General features: G+C 37.9%; 1 protein-coding gene and 1 pseudogene across 9 annotated transcripts in view; one reads left to right on the forward strand and one right to left on the reverse strand.

Moving 5' to 3' along the window:
* The window catches only part of Bicd1 (BICD cargo adaptor 1), a 207635-nt gene that overhangs the window by 159387 nt on the left and 31305 nt on the right, over window positions 1–16943 (forward strand). For all 9 annotated transcript variants that reach the window (XR_003848492.1, XM_029560467.1, XM_008827061.3 and 6 more), the window contains exons 5-6: window positions 7194–8288; window positions 14776–14927. Coding sequence is in view for 8 of the 9 variants with exons in the window: in XM_029560467.1 (XP_029416327.1) it covers window positions 7194–8288; window positions 14776–14927 (1247 nt within the window). In the remaining variant the exon portion in view is untranslated. The remainder of the gene's footprint in view (window positions 1–7193; window positions 8289–14775; window positions 14928–16943) is intronic.
* Window positions 5159–5863, reverse strand: LOC108490481 (annotated as a pseudogene).

The following is a 16943-nucleotide window of genomic DNA, read 5'->3' on the forward strand; positions in this document are numbered from 1 at the left end:
CTATATCATCCATCTATCTATATCATCTATTCTATTTATATCTATCATCTATCATCTTTCTATCTATCCATATCTATATATCATCTTTCTATCCATCATCTATCAATCATCTATCATATCTATCTATCTATCATCTATCTATCATTTATCATCTATCTATCTATCCATCTATCTATCTAATCTATCTATCATCTATCTGTCCAACCCTATCTTAATAGATTTGCCTATTGTGGATATTTAAAATGAATGAAATCATAGATTGTATAGATTTTGTGACTGGCTTCTTTCACTTACTATGTAGTCTTTAAGGTCCATCATGTCAAAATATGTTATTCCTTAATATTGACAAATAATATTCCATGGTACAGATTATTACATTTCACTTGTTCATTTATCAGTTGATGGACATGAGTTTTTTTGCTTTTATGAATAGTGCTGTTATGAATATTCATGTATAAGTTTTTGTGTGACATATGTTTTAATTCTTTGGATAGAATTCTAGGAGTGGAACTGTTAGGCCAAATGGTAACTGTTTTACCTTCCTAGTAACTGCCAATTTTCCACAGTGGCTACACCATTTTATATCCCCACAGCATGGTATGAGGATTTTGATTTCTCCATATCCTCACCAACAGTTATTTTTATCTACTCTTTTGAAAACATTTATTTAGTTAGTTAGTTTTATGTGTATGAGTGTTTTGCCTGCCTGTTAATAAGTGTGCCCATGTGTGCAATGCCCAGGGAGGCCAGAAGAGGGTGTTGGATCCCCTGGAACTAGAGGTCATGAAAACTTACAGATAGGCCTTCTTCGAAGAGTCTTCTAATTTGGCTCTTACATTTAGGTCTTTATTCCATTTTCACTTAATATTTAAATATGATGTAAGGTAGAGGTTCAATGTCAGATTTTGTATGTGGGCATTCACTTATGCAAGCACCATTTGTTAAAAGATTATACTCTTTTTTTGTTACTGAGTTGTCATGGTATCCTTATCAAAAATCAATTGACCATGGATATATAGGACTATTTCTGGACTTTGAACTTTTGATCCATGAACAAGGGATGCTTATCCTTTTGTTTAGGTCTTCTTTAATTTCTTTTAGTAATGTAGCTTTCAGAGCATATATTTTATACTTCTTTTGTTAAAATTATTCCTAATTATTTTATAAATGTAATTGCTTTATTAATTTTTTACTGCTAGTATATAGAAATGCAATAGATGTTTATACCACAATTGTGTGCAGTGCAAGCCTACTCTACTGGTTTGGTAGCTCTAATTTTTTAATGGATTCTGTAAGAATTTTTATATACAAGGATCATGTCATCTGTGGATAAAGGTCTCTTTACTTTTGCTTTTCCAGTATGAATATGTCTTACTTCATTTTCTTGTCTACCTTCCTGGCTAGAACTTTCTGTACAGTGTCGAATAAAAGTGGCAGAAGCAGTCATCTTGTCTATTCATTATCTAAGAAGGAAAGCATTTGGTCTTTCATCATTAAGTAAAATATTCTCTTAGACTGTTTTTGTAAATATTTATTTAATTTTTTGGTTTTTAAATTTTTTATTTTTATTTTATGTGTATGAGTATATTGCCTGATGTATGTGAGTGCACCCATGTTGTACAATGCTACAGAGGTCAGAAGAGGGCTTCAGATTCCCCTGGAACTGGAGTTAAGGACGGTTTGTGGCCACCATGTGGGTGCTGGGATTGAACCCCTGTCCTCTGCAAGAGCAGTCAGTGCTCTTAACCACTGAGCCATCTCTCCAGCTCTAGTAAATTTTTATTTTTATTTATGTGTATGTGCCTGTCATGTATGGAAGTGCCCATGAAGACCAGAAGAAGGCATCAGATTCCCTGGCTCTGGAGTTACTGCTGGAAACTCAATTAGGGTCCTCTGGAGATCCTAACAGCATGCATTCTTAATCACTGAGCCATTTCTTCACCTCCTGTAGGGCTGTCTTATAGACATCCTTTATCACATTGATGGAGTTCCTTCTGATTTATAGATTGAAAACTATTTTTATCATGAAGGGATATTAAATTTTGTCTAGTTCTTTTTCTGCATGTATTGAGATGATCATATAATTTCAGTCTTATGCTCTATTCATCATGTAGTGTATCTACTGATTTTTGAATGTTTAATCAACATTGCATTCCCAGGATAAATTCCACTTGATCCTGTTGTCTAATACTTTTTGTATGCTACTTAATTCAGTTTGAAAGATAGATATTCTTCATTTACAGCAGATGGATTCTCTACTTAATGCTTCTTCTGTGTTGGTATTTTTTTCAGAGTTTTATTTATTTATTTGCTTTTGTTGTTGTTGGGTACATATACATAGTGTCAGGGCAACACCACTTCAGGCAGGAAGTATAAATTCTTTCTGAGTTCTCTTTATATATATTGATACTGCGCATCCTATTATAGAAACTGCATAATTCAAGAGTCAAGTAGAGTGATAAATGACTAGAAAAAAGAGTTTATGGAAAATCTTCAAAAAGCTCAAAATAGAATTAACATATAATCTAGCAGTCCTGCTTCTGGGGATGTATCCAAAAAATCTGGAATCAGTATTTTGAAGAAATATATGCCTTCCCATTGTCATTGTAGTATTGTTAGAGTAGCTAAGAAATGGAAGCTAAGTTTTTATCAATAAATGAATGGACAAAGGTATGGGCCAGGTGTGGTGGCACTCTTATAAGCCAGTACACTGGAGGGTGAGGTTTGAGGGTAACAAGTTCAAGGCTGTTCCATCCGTGCCACTTTCATAGTCGCTGCCCTCGCCACCTGATCCCGGACCCCAGGGCTGGTGAGGAGGCTGTGTCAGCGGAGCCGCAATCAGACACAGGAGACCAGGTTCAGAGACACAGATTTACTTTATTGAGGAAGTAGCGAGCTTATATAGGGTTTTAAAGTCATTCAGGAGAGAGTACAATGATCATTCAGGAGAGAGCACAATGATCAGGTCATACATGAGCAGACAGCTTAGGTTTTGGTTTTGGTTTATAGTTTCATTTTACTGATCAGGACTAGAATTCCTGTAAATCATGTGATCAGCCCTGTGAGGGAGGGGTAGTTGGTTCCCTGGGGTTAGGGGGGCATCTTGTGTCCTAAAAGGCAAACTAACATACTCCAACACAGACCCACTCACTTCATTGAGGCCAGGAAGAAAGAGAGAGAGAGAGAGAGAGAGAGAGAGAGAGAGAGAGAGAGCAAGCCAGAGTTCCAGTACCTCTACAAGGGCATGCCCCCAACAATCTAACTTTCTCCTACAAGACCCCACTTCCTAAAGATTCTACCACCTCTTGGCACTGACATAGCCTATAAACCAAGTCCTTAACACAGCATAAAACTGTAAGTTGATAGAGATGTTACATAGATTGATTTACTCTTATAATTTGTACAAATACCACAACAGCACATTGTGCGCCTCAAAGTATATGCAGTTATAATTTGTCAGTTTTGAAAAATAACAGTATTAACCTGGGGTTTGTGGCACATAGGAGTCTGATACAGGAGGATCACTTGAACTCAGGAATTTGGGTGGGTAACATAATGAAACCTCAAAAATAAATAAGTAAATAAAATATTAAGATATAATTTACATATAATAAAATTCATCCATTTCAACACTATTTAAAAAAGAAACAAGAAAGTTGATAGCTTATAAACTAGCTTTAACTCTTTGTGTTACAGAACTCAATTTATGCCTTTAGTCTTAACATTCAAGAGGTGGAGGCAGAGGTATCACAAGTTTGAGGCCCACTGGGGATACACAGCATCAAGATCCTGTCTCAACAAAACAAAATAAACAAAACAAAACACAACAAAACAAAATGAAACAAGACAAACAGAAAGTCCTAATATGAATCCTTTTTTTCCAGTTCTAAAGAAGCTTTAATTTAAACCATCTTTGTTAAAATTTTAAAATTGAAAAGTAAAGCTGTTCTTAAGATAATCACAAAGCTATTTTTGCTAATTCTACAAATTCTGTCCTATGCCAATACAATTTTTCTTTTCTTTATGTGAAACCACTGAAAGGAAAAGTCAAGCATGTAAAAATTCATAGATTATTTTTTATATTTATTGTTCTGTTAACAAATACTTCAACAAGTATGTCAGTCTATAAATCAAGTAATTATATTAAAGGGCTGTCATAATTCAATTCTTTAAGAAATTCATTTTATGTGGCATTTTCTAAGTTTGAGTTTAGCCTACAGATATAGCATAAGTAAATTGAAATATCACCCCCCTTTATAAATACTTTTTTTCTTTGATCATGTTTTTACTTACAAATATTTTTATTACTACTTTTTAAATTATGTGTGAAGGTGTATGTCTGTGTGTGAATTTTTGCATCTGAGTAAAATGCTGGAGTTACAGGCAGTTGTGAGATTTGAACTCTGGTCCTCTGGAAGAGCAGCAGTACACACTCTTAACCACTGAGCCATTTCTCTAGTCCCTATGTTTTTACTTTTTTATTAAAACAGGATTTGAGGTGAGTATTGAATTTGGTAGGGTTCAACCTATGTTTTTTTTTTTCTGCCAAAATAAAGATTGTAAAAGAATATAATAGAGGCAGCTGGATCTCTGTGAGTTCAAGGCCAGCCTGGTCTACATAGTGAGTTCCAGGCCAGGTGAGTTCCAGGTGGGGCTACAGGGAGACCCTGTCTCAAAAGACCAAAAAAAATATACAATGATGGTATATAATTTACTTCAACAGCACAAATGCTCAGTAATTAAACTATCACAGAAAAATAATACTTAAAACAAAAACTTTAAGATGCATCAATGACCTTTTAAAACAAAATGTACCTTTACCAAACTCTGACAAATTCCGCCTTCAGTGTCTGAGCAAATTAGTTTTAGTTTCTTCATAGGTCTCAATCTGTCTTTTAACAAAATCCTTGTTTGGTTGTTAACAATATTTTAGCCCCATTTCACCTTTCCATATTTTCTCATACCATACCTCAAATATTTTTCCTCTTCTAAAGCCATTCCTGTTTTAACTAGGTCTCTGTTTTTCATCAGTATCTGGTTACTTCTCTGACATAAATAATCCCTTCCTTTTAGTGGTTCTTGTTTTTCCTTTCTTCCATTTTTCCCTTTATTCAAATTAATTTCAGTTTCAGAATTCATTACCATTTGGCTTGAGAAGTTATTGTTTTGTGTTTTCACTTTCTACAACTTTTGATGATGCCTTTATTAGGAAAGTTGATTTTTCATTTAGCACATAATTTGTATAACTTAATTTTCTCCATCATGTGGTTGTAGCTGAAGTGTTGAAAAAAGGAGTGGGCTAGACCTTTCTGAGAGATTATCCTAAGCAGTTCCTTTCCTAAAGCCGTGAGAATTTGACACCAAATAGTCTTTCAAACACTTCTGATTCCTCCATTTTCCCAAATCCCATACATCTATAGCCTGAATTTTACTTAAATTCTGTATTTCTTCATGTGCTTTGTCATGTTCCTTTTCGGTTGAAGCCCAGATCGTCAGGGCTGATTCCAAAGGTATGATATGTTCCTGACTTTCAAATTCTATATCAAGGGATTTTCCTCTTGTCAAAAACTGACCTATATATACAGTTCTTAATTGATAAGCTGTAAGACTGGATAGTCCATGAATTGGCAATGTCACAGGTATTTCTGTGGGGAAGTCCTTGGAGCTGTGGGAGAGGGCTAAGAGAGAGGTGGAGGACATCTAGCATCCAGTTGGCAGCCTTAGCACAGGCCTCCAGCATCAGGTCTGAGTCCTCCTCCTCATCTTCCTCAGGGATCCCTAACTGCACTTGGCACCCCAGAAGCTTCTAGCACTCAAATTATTCAAGGTGTCTCTGTGTCCTCCTTCTCTGGTGAATCCACATTCTTAAAGTCTATCCCTCACCCTCCCCTCCCTGTGCACCGAAGAGACAGCCTCTCTCCTAACATAAATTCTGATTATTTTCTTTGTCCTTTCACAGAAGAATTTCACTTCTTTATTAAGTATAAATATATTCATTAAAAAAATAAGCTGTCAGAAAAATAAAAAATAGTTTCCATGGAATATGATAACACTACTGATAATTATCATATACTGTATAGTTACAGTAAACATTTTACAAGCACAACATTCAGAGAAAAATAAAATCCCTAGCTCCAGACAAAACTGTAGATAGAGAATAGTTGCTACAGAAGATCATAATGAGCTCAAGTCTCTTTTGGATAAGCTCTCTGCAGATGGAGATTAAAATAGTGACACTTAAAATGTGTAGTTATTTTAAGCTTTGAAGTCTTTTGCATTTATTACTTTGAAGCACAATAAATCTTAAGCAGTTTAAGCACCACTGTTCTTTGAAATCCAAATACAATAAGGTGTTCTAAGCTTTAACAGCTGACAGAATATAATGCTGGAGTTTTATAAAATTATCTGTAATTTAGTAATTTTTTGAAATTAGAGCAACCTTAATTGTCTAGGGGAAAAGAATAAGTATGTGCATCTATGTACATACACATGTGAGTAAAATTTGAATACCTCTCATTATTGAATTGATTCTTTCATAAATATATTAGGTGTGGACAGCAGTACTGCAAGTGGAACACGCGTGGAAAGCCGATGTTCTGTTGGATGATTTTGTAGGTGCTATCCTGGCGGAGTCTAGGAAATGTATTAAGTACAAACTGGCAGAGTATGACCAGAAGTTCTTCTAAATACATCACCTCACTTACCATGACACTTTACCTCTACAGCCAACTTGAGACACATTCAGTGCATTTTGTTTTGATTAGTTTTTAGGAAAAGAATTTTTCTACTGAAGGGCTATTGGAAACAGTTTTAGTTTCTGTGCTAATTAAATATGCTTAAACTTTAGAGGGAATTAATATAGTTTTTAAGGAAAGAAAAAGAAAACAGAACTCCTAAAATTCATTTTTACTGAGATCATAATGCCAACCACAGACTATTTGGAGATTTTTGCATTTCCTTTATGAAAAATTCAAATGGCTTGGCTTCCATCAAATACCATATTATGAATTAGATACTTTTAGATTGATTTATCAAAATTATTGAGTAAGCAAACATTTGAATTTAATTTGAAACAGCGGGAACAGTGGCTCTGCTGTGAGTACTTTAAAATGTATTTATTCCTGTCCAAATGGATTAAGTTCATCATGGGCTTTTCACTGACATCATTCATACAATACCCTCTGTCATTGCAGGTAGAGCGGGAGAAGGCCATTCTTTTGGCCAGCCTCCAGGAGTCACAGACCCAGCTAGAACACACCAAGGGGGCACTGACAGAGCAGCATGAGCAGGTGCACCGACTCACAGAGCATGTCAATGCCATGAGGGGCCTGCAGAACAGCAAGGAACTCAAGTCTGAGTTGGATGGTGAGAAGGGCCGGGACTCGGGGGAGGAGGCCCATGACTACGAGGTGGACATCAATGGCTTAGAAATCCTTGAATGCAAATACAGAGTGGCAGTCACTGAGGTCATTGATTTGAAAGCAGAAATTAAAGCCTTAAAGGAGAAATATAACAAATCTGTAGAAAATTATACAGAAGAAAAGACCAAATATGAGAGTAAGATTCAAATGTATGATGAGCAGGTGATGAGTCTTGAGAAAACTACCAAGGAGAGTGGTGAAAAGATGGCCCACATGGAGAAGGAGTTGCAAAAGATGACCGGCATAGCCAACGAAAATCACAACACCCTCAATACAGCCCAGGATGAGTTGGTGACATTTAGCGAAGAGCTTGCTCAGCTTTACCACCATGTGTGTCTGTGTAATAATGAAACTCCCAACAGGGTCATGTTGGATTACTACAGGCAAAGTAGAGTCACCCGTAGTGGAAGCCTCAAGGGGCCTGATGATCCCAGAGGGCTTCTGTCTCCAAGATTAGCAAGGCGGGGTGTGTCATCCCCAGTAGAGCCAAGGACCTCATCTGAACCAGTTTCAAAAGAAAACACAGAGGCCAGCAAAGAGCCAAGTCCAACTAAGACTCCCACAATCTCCCCTGTTATTACTGCCCCACCATCATCTCCAGTATTGGATACAAGTGACATCCGAAAAGAGCCAATGAATATCTACAACCTCAATGCCATAATCCGGGACCAAATCAAGCACCTGCAGAAAGCGGTGGACAGGTCCTTACAGCTGTCTCGTCAGAGAGCAGCAGCCCGAGAGTTGGCTCCCATGATTGATAAGGACAAGGAGGCCTTAATGGAAGAGATTCTCAAGCTGAAGTCCTTGCTGAGCACCAAACGGGAGCAGATCGCCACACTGAGAGCAGTGTTGAAAGCCAACAAGCAGGTAATTTCCTTCTACTGGTGAAAGCTTACTAGTGAAAGCCTTTTAAAATAAAATCAATTTATTCCCTGATTTTGTTTAATTTTTAGTACCAGGATAAAAGTTCAAATTCATGGTCCATGGAACAATAAATCAAAGTACATTCTAGTGGTAAACAGAATGTAATCTTATTTTAAAGAGAGTAAGACGGCTCAATGGATAAAGGTGCTTGCCACCAAACCTGATGACCTTAATTCAATCCCTAGGATCCACATGATGGAAAGAGAGAACTGACTCACTCCTTCAAATTGTCCTCTGATCTCTACATGTGGGTCATGGCATATGTATCCATACACACCCATACCCACTAAATTTAATTTTTTAAAAAATTTATAGTAAGTGAATGGGTGATAGAGGAGAATAGCTGTGCCCCACTAGGTAGTACAGGTGGTGAAGAAGTTAAAGGAGTAACAGATCCAGCTGCAGATACAGTGAAGAGCTCAGGCAGTGAGTGCTAAGCAGTATCCTGGTGGCCAGAAAGTATAGAAACAGCCTATGGAGGGTGGTGAAAGAGGCTTGCCCAGCAACTCACACCAACCAGGGAGAGAGGCAGGAGAGACAGTTGTCTGGAAGCCAGCCAAAGCAAATGTGAGGCTGGTGCATACAGGATGAAGGAAGTCTGACAGCCAATAGCTAGACCCAACTTTAGAGATGGGGTTTCAGCTCCAACACTCAATTTATAGTGTTGTAGCAAGATAGAAATGGTGTTTCCTCTCCTTCATCCCAGACTTAGACAAACAAGACCTAACAGCCAAATGATCAAGTCATGGTCTCATGGATGAAGGACAATACAGCTGTGGGATCTGCATGATAGAAATAGAGCCAGGAAGGTTTTGCCAACAAGTAAAATATTTTAGAACCAATATTTTAGTGACCTTGTGTATGAAAGAGGGAAAAAAATCAATAATATAACAACCAAAATCCTAAACTCTGGCTCCATCACTGACCACATATCTAAACTTTAGATTTACTCAGTTGCAAATTTACTTCGACCAGAACTGAAGCATTAGGGTACTTTTCTTAGCTATAGGTCATGTCCCTCTGGAATAAGTAGGATGCTTTAACATGACCTACCTGACTAATTCCTCGGTGACTGAATTTGTTTCCCATTCTTAAGTTTTGCTTGGGTGGGAGTACAGGAAAATACTACTGTTTATTTGAAAAGATAGTTTCAAAAGACACCTATTTGAGAGGAGTGCTAAACAAATATTGGTGTGATGAAAAGAAGCAGCCATGCACTAAACACTGGCAATGCCAGTGAATAGTAGGAATGGGGGTGCATGCTTTCTAGAGAGTGAAGATTAGTTTCCTATTCAGTCTCTTTTGCCTTTGCTCTAATCACAGTGAAACCACACCACTATTGTTATCATCTACTTTCCACTATTTATCATTAGTTCCCGTGAATCCACTGATATACAAATTGCCTATCTATACCACAAGCAATGATAATGGTTTATATAAACCCAAGGGTAAAACAGGGCTTTCTTGTGCCATCACATTATGAAAGCAGAAAATGTTAAGATGAATGAAGGAATTGTGAGACATCTGACTTCAGTTTGAGATCAGTAAAAAGGAAATTGTTTCTGTAACAGCCGTAATTCAAAGACCCAACAGTTTAGAATGGTCATAAGTAGTAGATATATTAAATCAGACTCACATAAGTTCTATCCAGGATATAATATTCTGAGGTATTTTGTCAGATAAGTTTCCTGACTTCTTCCTGAAGATTGACTACTAGCAACCTTGATCTATAAAAAAAACTGAAGATATTTAATTGAAAAGATAAGGGTAGCTTATCAGTCAAGACAGATTACTTTGTGAGCAAGCATTCAGGGGAGGTAGTAAATAGGATACAGAAATAAGTCATTATTACCGTAGTATGAATTCAACACACAGTTGTACTTGCAAGGTAGAATATTTGAAGTAATTTCAATGACTATAAACAATGCCACAGGAATTCAGAGGAGAACAAAGCATTCCTAGCTAAGTGTATACTTTCACAGTGCTTTGTGGTACTATTTGCATTACATTCAAGCTACAGCCTGCAGTGGTTCAGTAAATTATGTGACAAATATCTACCCATGCATTTGTTATACATTTGATTAATGCTGAGCTGATTGCTGTAGTACTTATGTGCCATTAATAACTTCAAGTAGAAACAGGTGACATCAGTTAGATGCAAAGATTATGGAATGTTAATAAGGCTAATGTAAAAATCCATGGTTTAGGAAAAAAGGGAATTATCTTGTTTTAAAATAGGCGCGCTGTATTCTCTATTAATGTTGTATTGTAATTTAGGATTCTTTTCAGAGGCATGATGTCTTCTGATGGGATAAGGAAGTTGTTATAAAGCATCAGCTATGTACTTGATTGTGCTAGATGTGAAGAGTCAAAGACTAACACATGATCCCTGCCTTCCAGAACGGGCACCCCATACCCACTGAGGTGGGCAGAATACAAACAAATAAACAGTATGATGTTATACATGCTTGTTGCCCGAGTTCTCTTAGGTCCCTTGCTCCTGGCGCTATTAGACAAACCATATAACACATCTTTATATGAATTTTTCATAGTTTATATCATGAGTAGGGGAAATAGAGTAACTTACAAAGGTGAACACCCGGGCGCCCCACACCTGGTGGCCCACCATTCCAGATCACTTCCGCACTCTGCCCACAGTCTCCCTGAGCTTTTGCCCATGCCTCATGCCTCGTGGGCCCAGAGTCTCACCCTAGGCCAGTAAACGCCCCCTCTCGTGTCCATGTGGGAGAGATACCAGGGCCATTTTTTTCCACACTGCTGCTGCCAAGATGGCACCAATGCTCCTCCCTCTGTGACTAATTCTCCACAGCTCCTTTTCCATAGCTAAATCTCTGCAGCCAATTCTCTGCAGCAGGCCCTGCCCCTCAGAGGAAAAAGTACCCCTCAGGACACAATGCTGTAATGCAAGTTATGGGAATATTGCAGAGGAACAACGGACATTTCCTATAAGCATTGGGAAAAACCTCTTAGAAGCTATTATAATTGAATTTGTTCTTAATAAGAAGTTATTTTCCTATGGGAAGAGGAAGTAATTTCAGACAGAAGAACAGCAGGTAGAGAGGGACAAAAGTGTCAGAAACAGGATACAGCATTCATGAAATGCTTGTGAAGATCCTTATATCTGAAAATAGGGGTTAGTGGGCTTGTTATTGTTAGTTTTTTTCTTTTTGTTTTTGTTTTTTTTTTGTTTTTTTTTTTTTGTCTTTTTGAGACAGGATCTTCCTGTAGCTCCAGCTTCCTGGAACTCACTCTGTAGACCAAGCTGGCCTCGAACTCACAGAGGATCCGCCTGCCTCTGCCTCCTGAGTTCTGGGATTAAAGGTGTGTGACACCATGCCTGCTTTGTAAGGTTTTTTTTTTTTTTAATTTAGAAAGTAAACCTTAGAGTGTTTGGAGAATGTGGTGAATGCAGATGTCAATAAACTCAATGGGTTTTAGATATTTAAAAATTTAAAAAGCTTTGTGCAGTCTGTAGACAGACAAATCTATAAGCAAACCTCAGTTGTTTCTCACAAATGGTAAATGAACTTGCACTTCTGTTTGAGATTTAGTTGTCTATTTACCCCTCTCACTCCTCCCCTTACCTACTGATCATGTGATTACATATTTGTTATATCTACATCTTCACAATTTGAACTTAGTTTCTGTCCTAAATGAACATTTGTCTAAACTTTCAAAAACTGAACAATTGATAATTTCCCCAATTTGTGCATCATAGATTCCACTGAATAGTAATGCCACAACACATACAGAAAAATTTTGAGTAACTTCTCATTTTAATCTAAATTTAAATTAAACCAAAATAAATAAGAAACTACTTCGGAATGAAAACATTAACAAACTATCTCATCTTAATTTTGGTTCATTTGAAAAAGAATCCTTGTATCTCTGTAACTCTGTATAAGTTGGTGCTTTGCATAAGAAAATTGAGTGATATTCATTTAAAGCACAAAATAGCATAAAAGTTATTATAGTCTTCCTGGAAAAATCCCATTATTAACTTTTAAAAAATATTTTATTATTTTTATTGTATGTGTATGAGTGTATTGCCTGCATGTATGTGAGTGGACCCGTGCCATACAATGCTGTGGAGGTCAAAAGAGGGCTTCAGATTTCCCTGGAACTGGAGTTAAGGGTGATTCATAGCCACCATGTGGGTGGATGCTGGGAATCAAACCCATGTCCTCTGCAAGAGCAGCCACTGCTCTTAAGCGCTGAGCCATCTCTCCAGGCCCCCCCCCATTATTAACTTTTTAATGAGTATTGGATATGTTTTGGGGGAGGTGAACTTTATTGTTTCTATTCAAGAGAATAGGGCTCCTTAACCCCTCCCCTTCTTCTAGGTTCTGGGATGGAGACTCTGAAGAGAGCTGCTCAGTGTTTTGGGGGCTGTGTTGGGGTGGGAACTCCCCACCTGAGGGTTCTCTCTTTCTCTTGCTGGGGTGAGTCCAGGTTTCTTACTCCTTGGAGGCCATGTGAACCATGAGGTCCACCACCCTGTTGCTATAGCCAAATTCATTGTCATGCCAGGAAATGAGCTTGTCAAATTGGTTGTTGAGGACAATGCCAGCCCTAGCAGCAAAGGTAGAAGAGTGGGTGTCACTGTTAAAGTTGCAGGAGATGACCTGGTCCTCTGTGTAGCCCAGGATGACTGTTAGAGGACCCTCTGATACCTGATTCACCATTTTCTTGATGCCATCGTATTTGGCAGTTTTCTCCAGGAGGCAGGTCAGAGCCATGATGGCACATTGGGGGTAGGAACACAGAAGGCCATTCCAGTGACTTTCCTTTTAGGCTCTGGGATGACCTGATTCATAGTCTTGGGAGCCCCAGAAGATGCAGGGATGATGTTCTGGGCAACCCCATGACCAGTTTCCTGGAGGTGCCATCCACAGTCTTCTGGGTTGTGATGGCATGGACTGTGGTCATGAATCCCTCAACAATGCTGAAGTTGTCATGGATTACCTTGACTGGGAGGTCTAAGCAGTTGGTGGTTCAGGAGACATTCCTGACACGCTTGAGTAAGTTGTCATACTTCTCAGGTTCATGCCCATCACAAACATGGGGGCATCAACAGAAGGGGCAGAGAAGATAACCCTTTTGGTTCCATCCATCAAGTGGGCTCCAACCTTCTCCATGGTAGTGAAGACACCAATAGGCTCCACAACATACTCAGCACCACCATCACCCCATTTGATGTTGGCAGGCTCTCCTATTTGGAAGATGGAGATCAATTTCCCATGGATGATGTTTCCCATTCTCAGCCTTGACTGTGCTGTGGAATTTGCTGTGGGTGGAATCCTACTAAAACATGTAGACCAGGTAGTTGAGGTCAATGAAGGGGTCACTGATGGCAACAGTGTTCATTTTACCAGAGTTGAAGGCAGGCCTGGTAACCAGGCCCCCAATATGGACAAATTGGTTCATTCCTTTACCATCTTGTATCAGGACAAGCCTGGCACTGCATGAGAAAATGTGGTTGTCTCTGGAATGTGGAGGAGCAGAGAGGAGCACTGGATATTTTTACACATTCTATAAGCCTATAGTTTTACAGTTTACAAAAATACTATGCTTTTAGCTTGACTCCAGCATTCCCATCTTGTGCTGTGCACCAGACAGGCAGTTCCTAAACTTTGGCTGTGGTGTTGGTATCCATTGATTCAGTCTGTGCTTTTTTTTTACCTTCTACTGTGCCAGGCTGACTCTTGTTTAAAGCACTATTAATTCCAGGAACTTCAAAAATGCCCCAGTTCAAAATTCTGACAAATATTCTAATTCATTCAATATTTTGGAGTCTCTCCTTTTTTGAGAGATCACAAAGAATTAAAATTGACCACATTTCATCATTTTGAGCAAGTTGTATGCAAAGACTTAGGAAATACTTTGTTACTTCTTTGTTTTGAGCATATAGTTTGTCATAAGAAGTTACAATGGTCTATTTCTTTTATTTTATTTCAGATCTACAGAGCAGGTGACACAAAAATCTAATGACACAAAAATAATTGGTTTCTGACATACTTCATTTGGAATCAGTGCTTCTTTTCTAAATTCTTGATAACATTCTTCATGTATAAAGTTTCATTTTTGGTTCTCTACAGGTCTGCAACACTTGCACCTTTAACAGTCTGTATGAAGTATTTACTGCACTACTGTCATTACTTTGGCTTCAGATACTGACTGGTTCATGGCAGGCTTCCAGGACTGTTTAACATGTTATCAGGTCACAACATGGTTTGACATTAAAGAAAACCATTCCTATTTTCAGTGTGTGTATATAAGCTTCTGCAAAAATCCGACCCAATCAATTTCAGTTTCCATTTATGGGAGGAAATAGGAGACTTGGGATAAAAGATGTGCAGGGCAGATTTTCCTGGTTTGAGATGGTGAGCACTGTGATTTTCTACTTCAGACAGCTGAGGTGGCTCTAGCTAATCTGAAGAACAAATATGAAAATGAAAAGGCAATGGTGACTGAAACGATGACAAAACTAAGGAATGAGTTGAAGGCTTTGAAAGAAGATGCTGCAACCTTCTCATCCCTGAGAGCAATGTTTGCAACAAGGTAACTGATTTTCTTTCTAAAACTGGAGATGGCACATGGGAAGAACACCTTAAACACTCATGAGTATATTTGGTATGCATGAAAAAAATGATGACAGGGCTACATAGTGAGATCCTGCCTCAAAAAGGAGAGAGAGGACTGAATCAGATTCTTAACTGACAAATCAAATACTAGATATGTGTTTGTTTCTAGAGCCCGCTGATGGGCACACTGTATCACATAACTCTAGTACATAAAAATATTCTTAAATTAATATAAGAAAGCTTCTACAAGGGGGAGAGACAGTGTCTTACAGGGATGGATCTTGGTGGGCCCAGTGAATGGACCTACATTGGAGGACATTTGGGGACACATATCGGATTGTATAGGCCATATTACATGTACGAGAGTACATTTTTTATAAATATGTGATTATAAATATATGTCATTTATATGTCATTATAAATATATGAGTACATTAAATTGGATGGGGGCAGTGGGAGGAAGTAGAAATAGGGAAGGGGATCTAAATATCAAACTATATTGTATGAAAATTATAAAAACTCAATTAAAAAAGAAAGCTTTATCTAGAGTTCGTGTATTCAAAAGGATTAATTTTTGTGTGTATATATGTGATGCTGCATAGTAAACCCAGGACCTTACATGCTAAGCAGGCATTCTTCTACTGAGGTACGTATCCCCATGCACATGCATCTAAGAATTAGATTTTATTTTTAAAAGGGTATGGGGATGTGGCTCAGGGTTAGAGCACTTACTCAGCATGCGTGAGGCACTGAGTTCAAGCCCTAGCACCCCAAAAAAATTTTTAAGGACTTTCAGGAGTCAAACACTATATTATCTCCACTGAAATTATTTCTATGACCCAAGTGCATAAATAATATAAAGGTGTTTACCATTAGTATTGTGTGATAAGATACCTTCATAATGAAGATATCATCAAATCTTTAGCACATCATGAATTAAATTACATTTCTCTTAAATCTAATTTGTATTTATGGACACCACCAGATTTTTCACATTGCCCAACTAATTAAACACAAATATTAGTTGTATCTGTACCTGTCACTACACAGTTTCACCATGTGAGTGCTGGGAACTGAACCCTGGTCCTCTTCAAGAGCAGCCAGTGTTCTTAACTGCTGAGCCAGCTCTCCAGACCTGCCCTACAATCTTGATATTGAAAGTTAAAGAAAAGGGACACTCCTAACGCACTTTCACCACAGAACCCATTTTTTTTTGTTTGTTTTTTTTTTCTTTATAATACCTCAGACTTGTGCCAATTTCAAGGTTTGTATAACTTATTTTGGTAACAATATGAGTTCATTAGCTATCTGCTAGTACATGAAGAATAATTGTTACTAATACCTTAAAAGCAGCAAAAATTCAGAGTGAGCTTCCTCTCACCTTACTTTTTCCAAATTATGTGGATGGGCTCAGGTCCCACTTTCAGTGGGGAAACATCACAGAGCTTATGTTTGTGCTTCAGCACAAATATGAAACTTAAGATGTTCCTGATGGCCCGCTGTATCTGTATGAAGCTCTGAAAATCCTGGTTTTCTTCAGCAACTCATTACTTTGTCATTTGGTTGAAAAATCATTAAAAATTTTGTTTTTTAACTCAGGCAGATCTACTATATTGAAAACAGTGTCAGCTGCAATTAGTACTAAAATAAAATCTGCAAATACAGATAAAGAAGGAAATGTTCTCTTTACTTACCTTTTCATTCCTTTAGCTGCTGTAAGTATGTCTATGGGGCTGGAGAGATGGCTCAGTGGATAAAAACACTGGCTGTTCTTGCAGAAGACCTGGGTTCGAATCCCAGAACCCACATGGCAGCTAACAACTGCCAATAACTCCAGTTCCAGGGGATCCGATAGCCTCTTCTGTCTTCCGCGGGCAGTGCATGACATGGGTGCACTTACCTACATGCAGGCAATACATGTATACACATAAAATAAAAATAATAAATGAAATATTTTTTAAAAAGTATTGTCTATAACAAACCTGTCACATTT

Source organism: Nannospalax galili, unplaced genomic scaffold, assembly GCF_000622305.1.
Source record: "Nannospalax galili isolate Female #2095 unplaced genomic scaffold, S.galili_v1.0 scaffold710, whole genome shotgun sequence".
NCBI lineage: Eukaryota > Metazoa > Chordata > Mammalia > Rodentia > Spalacidae > Nannospalax > Nannospalax galili.